This window comes from Macrobrachium nipponense, chromosome 3, assembly GCF_015104395.2.
Source record: "Macrobrachium nipponense isolate FS-2020 chromosome 3, ASM1510439v2, whole genome shotgun sequence".
NCBI lineage: Eukaryota > Metazoa > Arthropoda > Malacostraca > Decapoda > Palaemonidae > Macrobrachium > Macrobrachium nipponense.
In genome coordinates, this window is record NC_087202.1 from 124212866 (window position 1) to 124230490 (window position 17625).

The 17625-nt window shown below is 44.5% G+C and overlaps 1 protein-coding gene across 2 annotated transcripts in view; it reads right to left on the bottom strand.

Moving 5' to 3' along the window:
- Window positions 1–17625, bottom strand: part of LOC135222037 (lanC-like protein 3) — a 55058-nt gene that overhangs the window by 18445 nt on the left and 18988 nt on the right. For both annotated transcript variants that reach the window (XM_064260171.1, XM_064260172.1), the window contains exons 3-4: window positions 1324–1484; window positions 390–556 (exon numbers count right to left, since the gene is read on the bottom strand). In XM_064260171.1, the coding sequence (XP_064116241.1) occupies window positions 390–556; window positions 1324–1484 (328 nt within the window). The remainder of the gene's footprint in view (window positions 1–389; window positions 557–1323; window positions 1485–17625) is intronic.

Sequence of the window (17625 nt, forward strand, 5' to 3'; positions counted from 1 at the left end):
AAACAGAAAGAAATTAAAAGCGGGCAAACTAAAGCAGCTTTAAATGGACAGAGAGCAAAGCACGTCCTCTCTTAAAGCGTTAAGAAAATAACTGACACAATCATGAGATTCCTAAAGGATTGTGGGAGGTCCTACACAGCTCGTGATTATGCACAGATGCCAATAGTTCCTTGCATACAAGCATACACACTTTTTACTAATTTTACCGGTTTTCCAGCTGGCGCTCAAAGATATAACCAAATGTTAAGACCGAAGATTTCTTTTGTATATGAACAAATAAAAATTTGAAAAAGAAAAACAGGAATACTCTTACACACCAAAGTTAATTTGTTTTTCCAATTTTTGTTTCACCATACACAAGTAACAAATAAGGAAACAATAGATGTTACCTCAACATCATCAGAAGTATGCCTGCTAAACCATGAGCAGCTCCAAGGTATTCTGTTTTGTAATATTGATACATCAGTGGTATGGGACTCTTACGTGCACTGGAATACTGCTGACCCGACTGCACCATTGCATCCAAAATGGCATTGACGGATGACTCATCTAAAACCTGAAATATACAAGTCAAAATTACATAAATGATTTGTTTAAAAAATTAGGTAAAAAAGTATTTCTTCATGAACATATAAGTATTTCTTCATGAACATATGTTATAAAATAATTCTTCAATTATCCACAATACTAAAAAGGCCCAGGCCTTTTCAGATAATGTCAAATAGCACTCTATGGATGCAAAATAACTATTCCATACCCTTAGCCCCCTTACCTTATCATTACCAGAGATGTAAACACTGAAAAGCTGCTTGGAGGAAGGGGAGAGAGGTAGCTGGAGTGGTATATGATAAGAAAATGCCAATCAAGCTAAAAGTCAAGATATATAACAGTGATAAGACAAGTGTTGATGTATGGAGCAGAAACATGAGCTCTAAGAAGAAAATAGGAAGTAAAGCTTGAGAGAACACAGATGAGAATGCTGAGGTGGATTATGGAAATATCGCTGCTTGAGAGATTGGAAAATTATGAAATAAGAAGGGCAAGGATTAGTAAAGATTACAGAGGTGATAAGAGTGTCATGATTGAGGTGGTATGGGCATGGGTTCAGGATGGATGATGAGGAGAGTGAAGAAGGTTTGGGAGAAACCTGTTAGAGGAAGACAGAGAATGATGAGATAAAGTGAAGGAAGATATGGAGAGAATAGGTTTGGTGGAGGATGATGCCTTTGATAGAAGGCAGTGGTGACGGCGCATCAGGCAACTGACCCCTTAATGTAGGGATAACGGTAGGAAAGAAGAAGAATAAGAAGCACTGTACTATACCTCACATTCAAGTTCTGAACGCAACCAGAGGAGACCGCTCAGGTAGCCTGCACGACCAACAAGTAATTCATCTCCCCCACAAGAAAGCCAGTTCACAGGAGTAATAACAGCAGCTATATGTGCAAATTCAGAAAGGTATTCTTCGCTTTTACCACTATTACCTGTAACATATGAAATCTCACACTAGTTAAATTTAAAAAAATAATAATAATAAATTACTCCATACAAACATTATTTAGACTGCCAATATTGTTTCTCATGAATAGCTCCCTAGCAAACATTTTCAAAGAAGGAAGAGCTACAACTAAAACATGTGGCATGGGAGATGGGTAAATTTGTATAAATAATGGGTTTGTATGAGAATATAAATTTTAAAAAAATTACATTTGATTCACAAAAACATCTGTTATCTATAGTTCCAGCATCTCAATTAAAGTCAGGCAGAAAGTTAAGTATATCTTAGTTTAACCAGACCACTGAGCTGCTTAACAGCTCTCCTAGGGCTGGCCCCAAAGGATTAAATATTGTTACACTGCTAGGAACCAATTGGTTACCTAGCAACGGGACCTACAGCTTATTGTGGGATCCAAACCACATTATATTGAGAAATTAATTTCTGATCACCAAAACAAATTCCCCTGATTCCATGTTGGCAGGGGGGAATTAAACTCAGGACTACCGAATTGGTGGGCGAGCACATAACCAACTTGTCCAACGAGGAACAAAGTTAAGACAGAATATAGCTGTTACAGCCCTAGACTATTCGCTATAAAAATGATATTATTATGATACAATAAAGTTTGTTCATACTTACCTGGCAGATATATATGTATATAGCTGTATTCTCCAAAGTCCGACAGAATTTCAAAACTTACGACACACGTAGTGGGAGTCAGGTGGTTAGTACCCATTCCCGCCGCTGGGAGGCGGGTATCAGGAACCATTCCCATTTTCTATTCAGATTTTCTATTCCCACTGTCTCCTGAGGGGATGTGGGTGGGTACTTTGAATATATATATCTGCCAGGTAAGTATGAACAAACTTTATTGTATCATAACAATATCATTTTGTTCATGAAGTTTACCTGTCAGATATAAATATAGCTGAATCCCACCTTTGGAGGTGGGGAGAGACAGAATAGGATTTTAAGAAACATATACATGCAGATGATTGACATCTTGGTTCCTTACCTGTTAGCATAGCTGACTTCGTGATTACTGTCACCCAAGTCTGCTTCTGCTTTACTATAGTCTCCAACAAGGTAGTGACCTATGTAGCTGGTGAGTTCTAGATGATCTGTCAGCGGGGGCGTGACCACAATGCGACTAGACCATTTGACCATACAATGAGGGCAAAGAAGCAAAAAATACCACCTGGTCTAGTCTACCAAAGGTTAAATCCCACAAAACTGGGCTAAAGGAAGAGAGGTCGGCCTTAGGCGGTCGACCCTACAACCATAAAAAACACAATAATTAAAAGCTCACCTAGCCAACCTATAGGATAGGATGAGTGTTACTTCCTGCCCCCAAAATAGTGTCTGCGGCGACGTATGCTGTCTTCACCTCCCGCAGGTAGTGTGAAGCGAACACCGAGTTACTACGCCAAAAGGTGGCACTCAAAATGTCACTTAGTGCCATGTTTTTGTGAAAGGCTACCGAGGTAGAGATAGCCCTCACTTCGTGGGCGTTCTCTTTAAACAGCCTCATATCACTGTCACTGCACGAAGAATGCGCCTCCTTGATGGTGTCCCTTAGACATTGGCAGATCTGGCCTTTTAACCGAACACCACAAGTTACCAGAAGGCCCTCTGCAATCCTTCGTCCTCTGCAAGTAGAATTTGAGACCCCTGACAGGGCACAGGACTCTCTCTGGCTCCCGACCAACAATTTCGGCCATACCCTTAATCTCAAAAGTCTTAGGCCAAGGGTTTGACGGGTTCTCGTTCTTCGCCAGAAATGTCGGGCTCAAAGAACAAACGCCATTGTGGTTCTTGAAACCAACATGCTTACTGATAGCTTGGATTTCGCTAACTCTCTTCGCCGTCGCCAGAGCAGTTAGGAAAACAGTTTTTCTTGTCACGTCTCTAAGTGAAGCAGTGTGAAGCGGCTCGAAATGATTGGACATAAGGAACTTTAGAACCATGTCCAAGTTCCATGATGGTACTCTAGGTTGAGGTACCTTCGTTGTCTCGAAAGATTTTAGGAGATCGTGAAGGTCTCTGTCGTTAGGCAAGCCCAGGCCTCTGTGTCGAAAGACTACAGACAACACACTTCTGTAGCCTTTTATCGTCGGGACTGCCAGCTTCAAGTCCTTCCTCAGGTAAAGGAGAAAGTCAGCGATCTGGCTCACAGAGGTCGTGGCGGAGGAAATGCCCTTCTTCTTGCACCAGCTCCTGAAAGCGGCCCACTTCGATTGGTACACTGCAAGGGAGGAAGCTCTTCTTGCATTTGCAATCGCTCTTGCCACAGGTCTTGAAAAACCTCTCGCTCTGGCCAGCTTTTGGATAGTCTGAACGCAGTCAGACTCAGAGCGGAGAGGTTTTTGTGCTACCTCTCGAAGTGGGGCTGTCTGAGTAGATCTATCCTTGACGGAAGCGTCCTCGGGAAGTCTACTACGAAGGACATGACCTCTATGAACCAGTTCGTTGCAAGCCAGAAGGGGGCGACTAGCGTCATCCTCGTCCCCTCTGAGGCTGCAAATTTCCTCAGAACCTCCCCTAGGATCTTGAACGGGGGAAAGGCGTAAAGGTCTAGCCCTGTCCAGTCCCATAGAAGGGCGTCTATTGCCAATGCTCCCGGATCCAGCACCAGGGAGCAGTAAAGCGGAAGTCTCTTCGTTCTCAACGTCGCGAAGATGTCCACGAGAGGACGTCCCCACAAGCTCCACAGCTCCTGGCATACATCTTGATGTAGGGGTCCGTCTGCGGCGGTCGGCAGCAGCTGACCTTGCCAACTGAGGAGGTCTGCACAGACGTTCTCGATGCCTGCGACGAACCTCGTAAGGATCGTCACGTCGCATGCCCTCGCCCACAACAAGATCTCCTTCGCTAAAGAGAACAGGGACCGAGAGTGTGTTCCTCCCTGCTTCTTGATGTATGCCAGAGCTGTGGTGTTGTCTGAGTTGATTTGCACAACCCGGCGAGAGACCTTGTCTTGAAAGAACTGGAGCGCAAGATGAATTGCTGCCAGCTCCTTGAGGTTTATGTGCCAGGACACCTGTTCCCCTCTCCAGGTTCCTGACACTTCCTCCCCTCCCAGTGTTGTTCCCCACCCCGTGGAAGACGCGTCGGAGAACAACACTAGGTCGGGGCTCTGAAGCTTGAGGGAAACTCCTTCCGCCAGCTTCGAAGGATCGAACCACCATCTTAGGTGTTCTTTCACCTCTTTCGAGATCTTCAAGATCACATCCATGTCGTCCTCGTGATTCCAGTTTCCGACAGGAAAAACTGAAGAGGTCTGAGGTGCAGCCTCCCCAGGGAAACAAACTTCTCCAGCGAGGAAATGGTCCCCAGCAGACTCATCCATTCCCTCACCGAGCATGATTCTTTCCCCAGAAAGGCCGACACTTTGCTTAAGCATTGCTGCCGACGTCCCTGAGACGGAAAAGCCCGAAAAGCCACTGAATCCATCTGAATCCCCAGATAAACGATGGATTGCGTTGGGGTCAGATGTGACTTTTCGAAATTCACCAGAAGTCCCAGTCGTATGAAGGTCCTCCAGACACCGGTCTTCCGAAGAGGCTCGAATAAGCCAGTCGTCTAGGTAGAGAGAGATCCTGATGTTCGACAGATGAAGCCACCTCGCCACGTTCTTCATTAACAAGGTGAAGACCATCGGGGCCGTGCTCAAACTGAAGCAGAGAGCCCTGAATTGAAATACCTTCCCCCTCAGGACAAACCGCAGGTACTTCATGGACTGGGGATGGATCGGGACATGAAAATATGCGTCCTGGAGATCTAAGGACACCATCCAATCCCCTGGTCTTAAGGCCCCAAAAACTGACTGAGGCGTCTCCATCTTGAACTTCTGCTAGGCGACAAAGAGGTTTAGACTGCTTACATCTAACACCGGTCGCCACCCTCCCGACTGTTTCGGCACCAGGAACAGTCTGTTGTAAAAGCCCGGGGATTCCAGGTCCAAAACCTGTTCGACTGCTCTCTTCTCGAGCAGATCGTAAAGTATCTGTTGTTTTTCCCCATGGTAAGAGGGCGACATATCCCTGGGTGTCGTACACAGCGGGGGTGGTTTCAGGAAAGGGATCCTGTAACCCTTCTCTAGGATGTTGAGTGACCAGTTGTCCGCATCTTTCTCTCTCAAGGCTTCCGCAAATAAAAGAAGTCTGGCTCCTACCGGTGACTGAAGGACTGCTTGCTCATTTCTTGCCCCTGGGTTTCGCAGGGGCTCTGCCTCTGGGAAGGCCTCTTCCTCGAGGAGACGGTCTCGAGGAAGATCCGCCTCGAAAGGGCTTCGGTTTCTTCTAAGCTTGAACTCCCGACGTCAAAGGTACTGCAGGTCGTCGAGAAGATTGGGCAAGTAGGTCCTGAGTTGCTTTCTCTTGCAAGCTGACTGCAAGAACTTTAATCATAGCCTGAGGGAAGAGATGGTCCGAAAGAGGGGCAAACAACAACTCCGCCCTCTGCAAGGGAGAAACTAACTTCGCCGTGAAGTTACAGAAGAGGGCTCTCCTTTTCAAAGAGGTCCTGCCACAAAAGTGTGAAGCTAGCTAGCTCCGAACCATCCCTGATGGCCTTGTCCATACACGACATGACGCTGGACAGCTCCCCCAGGCTAATCGAGTCCGGACTCCTTGACTGGGTATCCAGTACTCCCAGGCACCAGTCCAAGAAGTTAAAAACCTCTAACGTGCGAAAGAGGCCTTTCAGATGGTGATCCAACTCTGAGGTTGTCCAAGTCACTTTAGCGGATGAAAGAAGTGACCTCCTCGAAGCGTCCACTAGACTGGCGAAGTCCCCCTGAGCGGAAGAGGGAACTCTCAGACCGACGTCCTCTCCCGTCTCGTACCACATGCCCGCCTTACCGCTAAGTCTTGAAGGCAGTAGGACAAAAGAGGTCTTCCCTTGAGCTTTCCTTGACTCCATCCAGTCGTGGACCTTGCGAAAAGCTCTCTTAGTTGAAAGGGACTTCTTCATCTTCACGAAACCCGTGGTCTTACTGGCTTTTGAAGACGAAAGTTGAGAAGGAGGAGAGCGGGGGGCAGAGGGTTGGAACGTATCTCCAAACGCGGTCCGAAGAAGGCGGGTAAAAACCTGGTAATCTGAAGAAGCAGACGTAGTCGGTTGTTCATCGTTAGCTTCCTCCGAAGCGCTGCTCACCTCACCCTCTTCTGCAGGAGAGCTAGACGGAACCACCGAAAGCAGAGGGAAAAGTCCTTTAGGTCCAAGCCTTAAACAAGAGCGTTGCTGAGACGACGAAGGCAAAGCAGCAGAGTGAGTCTCTTCTAACAACTCCACAGCAGGTTGAGGAACTGAAGTAGAAGCTTCTTTTGAAGAAATACGGCGCGCCTCTTGAGGGTGGGAAGAGTCTTGAAGATCGTCAAAACGAGCGCACGAACGTCAGCGAGCATCCACATCAGCGTCCATCCGAGCGTCCACAGAAGCGTCCAGTAAAGCGTCACGTCTAGCGTCATGACGAGCGTCAACAGAAGCATCCAGCAAGGCGTCACGCCTGGTGTCCTGACGAGCGTCAAAACAAGCGTCCCGATAGGCGTCCAAACGAACTGTCCGAGACGTGGTAGAAGGAAAAGAGTCCATCCTCGCTTCTTGCGGGGCGTCATGCTTAGCCGCAAGAGAAGCGTTCTTTCAAGGAAGAGTGAGAGACATCTCGTCGAGAAACTCGACTGCGCGAAGCAGCAGAGCTAACGTCGTGATCAAGCGACGGAGCGTCACGCAGCGAAGAAAGGGGAGCGTCCAGAGGAGCAGGAAAGCAGTCCTTGCTCCGAGAGCTACGATGTTGCTCCCTCTTGACGGAAGAACGTTTAGAAAAACGCTGCTCGTGCCCTCTAGATAGCCGCTGGGGAGCTGCACGAAATCTAGAGGGCGACGAAACAGGTGAAAGAGACGAGCAAGGAGAAGAAGTGGGAGACTGTCTGGTCCTCTTAACGGGCAGTCTGTCATCCTTCCTCCGACGACGAGGTTCCGCCTCTCTCTTCGACAGCAAAGAAGCAAGTGCTGAACCTGTGAGAAGGCGAGGGGCGAGGGGACGCCTTCTTCCTTCTCACAGGAACCACCACAGCGCGATCCCTGGAGCGACTGGGGCGCTCGAAGGCGTCATCATCGGACGACGTCTTGGTTCTCTTCTGCGGCGGGAAGGCTGCGAAGCTATCCGGGGAAGACCGCAGATCAGGCGAAGCAACAGGACGTAAAGCGTCCCGCTCACGAAAGCTCCTCTTCAACAGGCGAGAGTCCGACTGAGAACTCCACCCGCGGGGAGGAAGCCTCGGAGGACGAGAAGCACTCCTTAAGGAGGCGTGCGCGCGCATGCTCCTTGGCAGCCTGGGAAGCGTCAACAGTAACTGCCGAAGGGACGTCAGATCGGTGGGGGTTCCCCGTAACCCTCCTTCGGCTTTCGACATGCCCTCTCCCTGAAACCTGGGAGTCCGGCAGAGGTCCCGGCCTAGAGGCGAAATAATGCCGATCTGACGCCCCCTCCACAACACTAGGGGCACCATCACTGCACTTAACTGCACTCGGATCACTTTTGCCTTCCAAGGCGAGCACTTTAGATTCCAGATTACGTAATGACTCAAGAATCACAGAAAGGGCATTACCCTCCACAGACACTATTTCAGGGCCCGAAGGCGACACTACAGGGTTAGGAGTCGCAAATGCTACTGGAGGGTTAGTAGGAGAAAGATCAATGCCCTGACGTTTACTATCTGAAATACTCTTGGAGGAAGACCTCCTAATCCTATCGCGCTCCAACTTATGAACATAGGATTCATACGCCTTCCAACCAGAATCAGACAGACTTTCACACTCATTGCAGCGATCATCAAACATACACACAAGCCCTCTACAATTCTTGCATACAGTGTGTGGGTCTACCGATGCTTTCGGTAGCCTCACCCTACATTCATCCTTACAACAAACCCTGGCGCTAGCCGAACTAGACCCAGACATCTTAGTTTAAGGAACAATCAAGCCAAATTCTAAATCAGTCCACAAATAACGTGTGCCTAGCCACAGATCCAAAGTCAGAAAACCAAAAATCAATCAGGATACTTAAGTAGCCAAAAGTTTCAAAAATCCAAAGACGGAGGTACTGAAAACAGATGTTTACAGTACCAGCGACAGAGAAAATCTGAATAGAAAATGGGAATGGTTCCTGATACCCGCCTCCCAGCGGCAGGAATGGGTACTAACCACCTGACTCCCACTACGTGTGTCGTAAGTTTTGAAATTCTGTCGGACTTCGGAGAATACAGCTATATATATATCTGACAGGTAAGCTTCATGAACAAATAAATGTTTACAGCTTGAAATAAGCAAAATTGACATTTTTATAATAAAACCAGGTTATTACAAAATACTTACCAAGCAGTTACATAGCTGAAAGCTTTCTACCTTGGCATTCCAAAATTTCAAACTTCACGGTAGCACTGCCATCACTCTTGTGGGTGAACAGGACCCACCCACCTTCAGGATAGTTAGGTACAAATTACCAGAACCTCCCAATTCATTTTCTTCCAAAAGCTTCCATCAGAGGGGTGGAGGGAGGGCTCTGATTATGTAACTGCTTAGTAAGTATTATATAAAACATATAAGGTATGCCATTTTTACATAAGTAACTTACAAAGCCTTTACATAGCTGATTCCACATTAAATGGAGGTGGGAATCATGGACTAACTACTTAAAATCATTATAGAAAAGATAATGGCTTTGAAATGGACACTGCTAGCATTGCAAAAATGCTTATAGTACCTTACCTCTTAAGAGAGCAGCTGCAGGTGATTACTGCCTCTGGTTGGTGCTCTCTTAAATCGTAGAAGACTTGGCAACACTGGCCATGAGTAGCTTCTACTTAGTGGGGATTTTGCATCCATGGCGGTACGCCGATGGATGATGGATGACAAAGAAAAGACATTTACCTTACCCTGGGCTTAAACCAGAAAAAATAACGACACTGACACTACACTAGATTAAAAAACCACCACCCCAACCACTAAAATAAGAACTGTAGGGTACTCCGGGTACATTGTAGCCCCCCAGGTTTCCCAAAAAACTCAAACACCTCAACACAAGGCGAGGAGATAGAATAAGGGACAGACAGTCTCCTCTCCTTATACCATGCTGGCCACGGAAATAGGTCCTAACATATTGCTACGTTTATAGAACGCCTCGCCTTCCCAGCAGTTTTTTTTATTAATTGTATTTATAAAAAGCAGCCATGCCTTCTCCTAAAGCAACTGATGTTGGGAGAGAGCATGTCGTAGGAAGGCTAGGGAGGAATTTCCGGTCTGACGGAAGCTTAGGGTAAGAGAGGCAAGTCACAAGAGTAGCTAGGCTTCGAGATGGATCTTAGGGACCTCTACAATAAGACCTCTTTTTCCTTCCCAATTTGCTGGTTGTTGTGATCACTTTCAGGCAGTGGCCGAGGCGGTATTTGGAAGCCCCGTGATTCCAAGACAACCAGTATCTCTCTCAGTCGACTGCAGTTCGTGACCTCGGACGGATGTCAGGCCAGTCAGCCTCCCACACTTAAGCCTAACGGCGTTATTGGCGCGCCCAAATCTGAGACCAAGCCGGACGCCGCACTTTTCCACAAAGGGTCCACACTGAACATTGCATCCAGGTACGTCTAAAAGTGTAAACTCCAAACCAGCACCTTTTACTACCATACGACTCTTGCTAATTTCATTTTCAAGTCTCATTTTTATCCCTCCTACATCAAAAGCCCTTTGTCCTCATCGGGCCACATGCTCCCCCTTGTGACTTGTTAAAGACTAAGCCTTCAGTGCATACCTCAGTGAAACATTAAAGTTCCTTTTCCCCAGTGGTAGAGAACGAAATAATAGTAACTGATAAAAAGAGATCCTTTTCCTTTTATCTTGTTTAATCTGGGATCCTTTTTCCAGATTCCTTGAGTCACGTGCCATGTCTCTCTGCCCGCAAGTGTTGCATTACCCACGATTATGAAACCAGCTTTTACAAATTCCATTTTGAGCCATCTATTATCCATTTGTGAGAGATCATAATTCCACGTGGGGACCAGTAGCATTTACTTTTCTCCAGGCCAGTACGAGCCTCTTGTAAATAAATAGCTGTAAAGTATTTAGCTGAGTTTCTGGCGACCTACCTTTTCCTCTGGAGTAAATTATCACTATAAATTCGTTTTACGGTAAGTTCAAGTAAATTCACCTTGTTCTCCCTTAACTTTTCCTGTTTACGTATCGGAGCCTCTCTCAAGGCCGGGCTCATACGTAAAAATATGCATTACAATTTTCAAATGTTTCGACATCCTTGAGATAATAAGATGCGGAAATTGACTTTGACCTCCAGAAAGTTGACTGCAGAATCGAGGCCAAGGACATACTGTGGCAAAAGGCTAATGAAGTGGCTGCTGCTCAAACCTCATGTGCTTTGACTCTTAAAACGGGAAGAGTGACTTCTTGAACTTGTGAATGAGCTTCGGTGATAAGCTTCTCAAACCCAAGGCTAGGGGAATCTTGGAAAGGGGACATGATGGATTCTTGACTGAACACCAAAGATTGTCTGATGGTCCCCTTATCTTTTCAGTTCTACTGATGTAATATCAAAGAGCCCTTACTGGACATAGGAGCCTCTCCTCTTCTTCTGGCCCAGAGGATGTCCATTAGGTTCTTGATATCGAATGAGCTTGACCAAGGGTCAGCTGCGTTCTCATTTTTAGCAAGAAAAGACAGAGACAGAGACAGAGAGAGAGCTGACAGCATCTCCTTGATTGAATCCTACTCTCTTGTACATTACCTGAATCTTGCTGACACATTTAGCTGTTGCTAACGCTACTAAGAACAATGTCTTCTGAGTAGGATTCCAAAGCGAAGTTGAGTACAAAGGTTCAAAGGCAGAGGTTGAAAGCCATTTGAACACCACATCTAAGTTCCATGCCACTATATCAGATCTTATGCCTGAAGACTGAGCTTAGCATAGACCTATATTCTTCAATGGTGGCTGACGACAACTTCCTCGCATTTATGAGATAAAAAAGTCTACCAGCTGCATCATAGTTGTCTCAGAAGAGATGTGATTCTCTTAACACTATCCTCTGAAAATGGACCATTTTGACTGATAGAGTTTGCTAGAAGAGATTCGCCAGCTTTGAGCAATTGTGTCTGCAGCTTTTATAAAAATTTCTTCCGCTCTAAGGAAGCTCCTGACGGTCCAAATCCTGTCAGGGCCAGAGCAGATACTGCTTGATGAAATCTGAGGAAGTGGGGCTGTCTGAACAGCGACTGTTTTGTGGCAGGAGCAGTGGGAAGTCCACTAAGAGTTGAAGCAAGTCTGGAAACCACTCTTTCCTGGGCCAGAATGGGACTACTAGAGTCACGGAGACATTCAGTTGAGATGAGAACTTGTTTATCACTTCAATAATCAAACCAAACAGTGGAAAAGCATAAACATCTAGACTTGTCCAGTCCATAAACATCGCATTTGTTGTCCAGGTTAAGGATCAGGAATGGGGGAGGAAAAGAGAATTGTTCCATTTGAGCAAAGAGATCTATTGAGGGTTTTCCCCATAACCCCCATAGATCCAGGCAGAGTCCATTCTGTTGGTAGCACTTGGTGCGAGCAACTTAATTCATCCACAAGGACGTTCATTCTGCCCTGGCCAAAACAAGGAATGAGCTTTATCTGGTTCCAGTCCGCCCAGAGAAGGAGTTTCCTGGCCACCTCGTAAAGGGAGGAGTGAGCTCCTCACTGCTTCTTACATACGACAGCGTTGTGGTGTTGTCTGAGTAAATCGCTACAGTGGACCCTCTGCATTCACAGGGGATGCGTACCAGACGCCTCCCCCCAACAATAGCTAGAATCCACGAATACTTAGAACCCCCCTATAAAAATGCTTAAAGCTGCCTATATTGTTATTTCAAAATCAAGAAAAACCTGCTAAAAATGCTTATACTTGGTTTTTAATAGTTTTATCACAAAAAAATGCATGAAATTGATATGAAAATTCAGTAATTTGTGGATATTTCTCATAGAAAAATACTGCAAATATGCACATTTCCAGCAAATAATGGGTAAATAAGATCCACAGAGAAATCCGCAAATACGTTAGTCTGCAAATCCGGAGTCCACGAACAGCGGGGGTTGATTGTACTATCTTTCCTGTGACTAGATGAGAAAATGTCTGAATTCCCAGGAAGACTGCTAAAGGTTCCTTGATGTCGATGTGAAGGGATCGCTGCTATGACTTCCATTTCCCTATTACACGTTAAACTCATAACAGAGCTCCCCAGCCTAGATCCAACACGTCAGAGTAAAATTCTAGGTTGGGGTTCAGAGGAATAAGGGAAATTCCTTCTAGTAGTTTTTCCTCCGACAACCACCGAGATCTTCTTTGATTTCCGTCGATATCGGGAAAACTACAGAATCTAGCTGGGTTGTCCGACACCAGTTGAATCTGGCGAGGCCTCATGTGAAGTCTGCCCAGATTCACAAATCGCTCAACCGAGCCCAGTGTTCCCAACAAGCACATCTGCAGAGCTGTACAATTCTTCATGGTAAGGAACTGACATTGTTTGGAGAACGACACAACTCTTCTGCAATAGAGAAACCTGAAAAGCTTGACTGTCTAGATTCATCCCCAAATATAGAATCTGTTGCAAAGGTGTCATCTGAGATTTTTGGGTGTTTATTAAAATGCCTAATTGTTGAGTTAGGCAGAGCATTTTCTATAAGTCCTTCATGCACTGTTGCTGCAACGGGGATTGAAGAGGCTGGTTGTCTAAATAGAGAAATACTGATTCCCAGAAGGTGAAGCCACTTACCCAGAGGAGAGAGAGAGTACCCGTGAGTAAACTTGAAGGGCTGTCGTCAGACCGAAGCACAGGGCCCAAACCAGGAAAATCTTGCCTCGAGAAACAAACCGCAGGAATTTTTAAGTCTGGGTGGGTTGGTATGTGAAAATGTGTCTTGCATATCCAGGGATACCATCCAGTCCCCCTGGTGTAAAGACGACATCACTCAGCAATTCGATTCCATACAAAAGGTGGTCTTTGTAACAAAGACGTTCAAGGCACCGACCTCCAGGAAGGGCCTCCAGCCCCCAGATGATGGTATCGGGACAAAATCCCCTGGCGAACAAAATCCCCCGTACAACAAAATCCCCCTTGCCAAAATTTCCCGTTTTCTACCGTTTGCTTGTTTTTCTAACAAGGTAATATTGCTTTTACTAACAGCTACATTAACTAAATCTTCTTACTGTCATAGCAGTACAGTTGTTTGCTCATTTTTTTTACTTGCATAGTTTTTTACTTACATAGTTAGTTTACAAAGAGTTCACTTACAAATCACTCTAGTACTTCCACCCATAGAAGATGGAGTCTGTGAAGAGCAATAAAGGACAGGTGAAATTGCATCATGAAGGATATATTTACATTAAACAAAAAGAATTGGCAAACGGTGTGGTATCATACGAACGTGAAAGAAGGCAATCTAAAGCATCATGTAAAGCAAAAGTCAAAGTGAGGCAAGGTGAGGTCATCAAAGAATTACACAGCAACACACACGCACCAGTATTTCAAGAAATTAAAGAATGTGCGTAACAAACAGGAAAGACCACACAATCTGTTCATGAAGAGCTCTATTATTTTATGGCAGAGGAGAGTTTGCCAATTTTGGATTACTTTGAAGATCACTATATTGGCAAGCCATGTCGATGAGGACACCGAGAACCCACATTTAGCATACCTCTGTGGAATATGTATGCAAGAACAAACGATGAACTTAATCGTACCAATAATTCTGTGGAAGGATGGCATCGCAGTTTCGTATCACTTGCTGGGTGTTCCCATCCAGTCATCTGGAAGTTTATGAGTCTCTTAGAGCAAGAAATCACCTTTCTAGATGTTCAGATGAATCAGATTATTTCTGGCATCGTTAGTGAACCACCTAGAGAGAAATATAAGGATGCTGCATCACGAATCAAATCAGTTGTGCTAACATACCAAGAAAAAACATATTTAGATTATCTTAGAGGCATTGCATTTAACATGAAGTCTTTGAATAAACAATTTAATATTTTTCCTGAAATTTGCATTTTCCTCAAATATTTTTATTGTTAAGAAGTCCATCTCCCGAAAAAGAAACCTGAGTTAGTTCAAAAAAATACACGGACTCACTAATTTGTGGATCTCTCTCTGGACCATATCTACATATTATTTGCGGGGGATTCGCCTATTCGCGGGATTTTCCTACGAAAATAATCACTAATTATTGTATTTTTATGTTATTTTCACGACTAAATACATTTTTATGATACAAAAATGATTTACTAATTTTCAAATATTAATATTGATTAACCCTCTTACGCCGACTGGACGTATTTTACGTCGACATTTTTTGTCTCCCGTGTGCCGACTGGACGTATTTTACGTCGACTTACAAAAGTTTTTTTTTTAAATTCGCGGAAAAATACTTATAGGCCTACCAGCCTAAAACTTTTGAATCACGCGCCTTGGGGGATGCTGGGAGTTCACAGATCAAGGTGTTGTTTTGTTTACAATCGTTACGCAGGCGCGCAAGCGCAAATTTCTTTCTTGCCGCACTAAAAAGTATCTGTGACACATCTCGGAAATTATTTTGTCACTTTGACATAATTTTTGTACCATTGTAAATTAGCCGTTACAATGAAAGTATTATATATGAAAATGTGCACGTTTTTATGTAGAATACAACAATAAAATACTCATGATTGTAGCTTTTTATCAGTTTTGAGATATTTCATATAAATAATGATAATTGCCAAATTTCAACCTCGGTCAACTTTGACTACCGAAATGGTAGAAAAACGCAATTGTAAGCTAAAACTCTTATAATTTAGTAATATTCAATCATTTACCTTAATTTCGCAACTAATTGGAAGTCTCTAGCACAATATTTTGATTTATGGTGAATTTATGAAAAAACTTTTTCCTTACGTTCACGCGGTAACTCTTCCGAAAAAAATCATACATGCGATTGTGGTAATGTTTGCACCATTTTAAAATTAGCCGTTATATAAAGTTTTATATATGGAAATGTGCGCAATTTCATGCACAATACAACTAAAAACAACCCATGGTTGTAGCTTATATCAGTTTTGAGATATTTTCATATAAATAACGATAATTGCCAAAATTTCAACCTTCGGTCAAATTTGACTCTACCGAAATGGTTGAAAAATGATATTGTTATAATACAATAAAGTTTCATACATACTTACCTGGCAGATATATACATAGCTAAGACTCCGTCGTCCCCGACAAAAATTCAAATTTCGCGCCACTCGCTACCGGTAGGTCAGGTGATCTACCTGCCTGCCCTGGGCGCAGGACTAGGAACCATCCCAGTTTTCTATCATATTTTCTCTCTTCCACCTGTCTCCTGCGGGGAGGCTGGGTGGGCCATTAATCGTATATTATCTGCCAGGTAAGTATGTATGAAACTTTATTGTATTATAACAATATCATTTTCATACAATGAACTTACCTGTCAGATATATACATAGCTGATTGGCACCCTTTGGTGGAGGGTCAGAGACGCTAATATGGAAATAGACAGGTAAACAACATATGTTGTAGGTATAAAAGAAAAACCTTGGTTCCTACCTGATAGGTGGTAGACTTCGTGGCTGTAGCCCGGTAGTCTGCATCACCTCAAGACTTTAGCGAGATATTAGATCTATGGCTAGAGTTCTTGTGGGTCTGTCGATGGGTATAAGAACCGCTTACTCGGCAGAGCCTAAAAGGACTTTGTCATGGGTACTGGACCACTTCTATGACAACACACCTTGTGAAGGAGCATAACCAATCCCGACCACCTGATCCTAACCACCATGTTAGTATATAGAATTGCTCTGAGTTATCCACGAACTCATAACAAACAACCCATAACTCGAAACGAAAAAACTCATTTATACAAAAACAAAAAATTCTCAAAAAAAAAAAAAAAATTTTTAAATACTCCCCTAAAAGATATCACAAGAGTTCCTTACTGAACAACAGTGACTGTCCGCCAGTGCAGCACTAAGCCCTCTTTGTCAGCAGGAATCTAGAACATATCTAGTAGAAGGTATGTGCAAATTCAAGGATTGGTGTTTGCTCCGTACCCAGTATTGTATCCGCCGATACAAATGGTCCAGAGAAAAAACATTTCTCGTAGGTCACGCGAACGTCTTTAAGATCGTGAGATGCAAAAACTGAATTGCACCTCCAAATATGTCGTGTCAATGATTTTCTTTAATGACATATTCTTCTGAAAAGAGAGAGACGTCGCCACTGCTCTAACTTCATGGGCTTTTACTCTTAAAAGCGGAAAAGAGTCGTCCGGACAGAACTTGTGAGCATCCGTAATGACGCTCCTAATGAAGAAAGCTAATGCGTTCTTAGACATGATTCTTGTGGGGTCCTTAATCGAACACCAAAGACTTTGTCTAGAGCCTCCCATTTGCTTCTTTCTTTGTAAGAAGAACTTCAAGGCTCTTACCGGGCAAAGAGACCTCTCTGTTTCTCTCCCTACCAGACTCGATAAGCCTTTGATCTCGAATCTCTTGGGCCAGGGATTCGATGGATTTTCATTCTTCGCTAGAAACAGAGTTTCTAAACGAGCAAAAGGCCGAGTCTTTGTTAAAGCCGACTTCATCTTCTAGGGCATGAAGTTCGCCACTCTTTTGGCTGTCGCCAAAGATAGGAGAAACAAGCATTTTCTTGTTATATCCCTGAACGACGCTACGTGGGGAGGCTCAAATCTGTCCGACGAAAGGAACTTGAGAACTACGTCCAGGTTCCAGCTGGGTGGAGTTAGTTCCTTCGATTTTGTCGTTTCAAACGATCTAATCAAGTCGTGCAGATCTTTATTGTCAGCAATGTCTAGGCCTCTGTTTCTAAATACTGCCGACAGCATGCTCCTGTATCCTTTGATTTTCGATACAGACAAATGATGAGCACCTCTCTCAAGAACAACAGGAAATCGGCGATTTCGGTTATAGAGGTACTGGAGGAGGACAACTTCTTAGACTTGCACCACCTTCTGAATACCTCCCACTTCGACTGATAGACTCGTCTAGTGGAAGCCTCTGCGGGCTCTAGCGATAGCGCTTGAA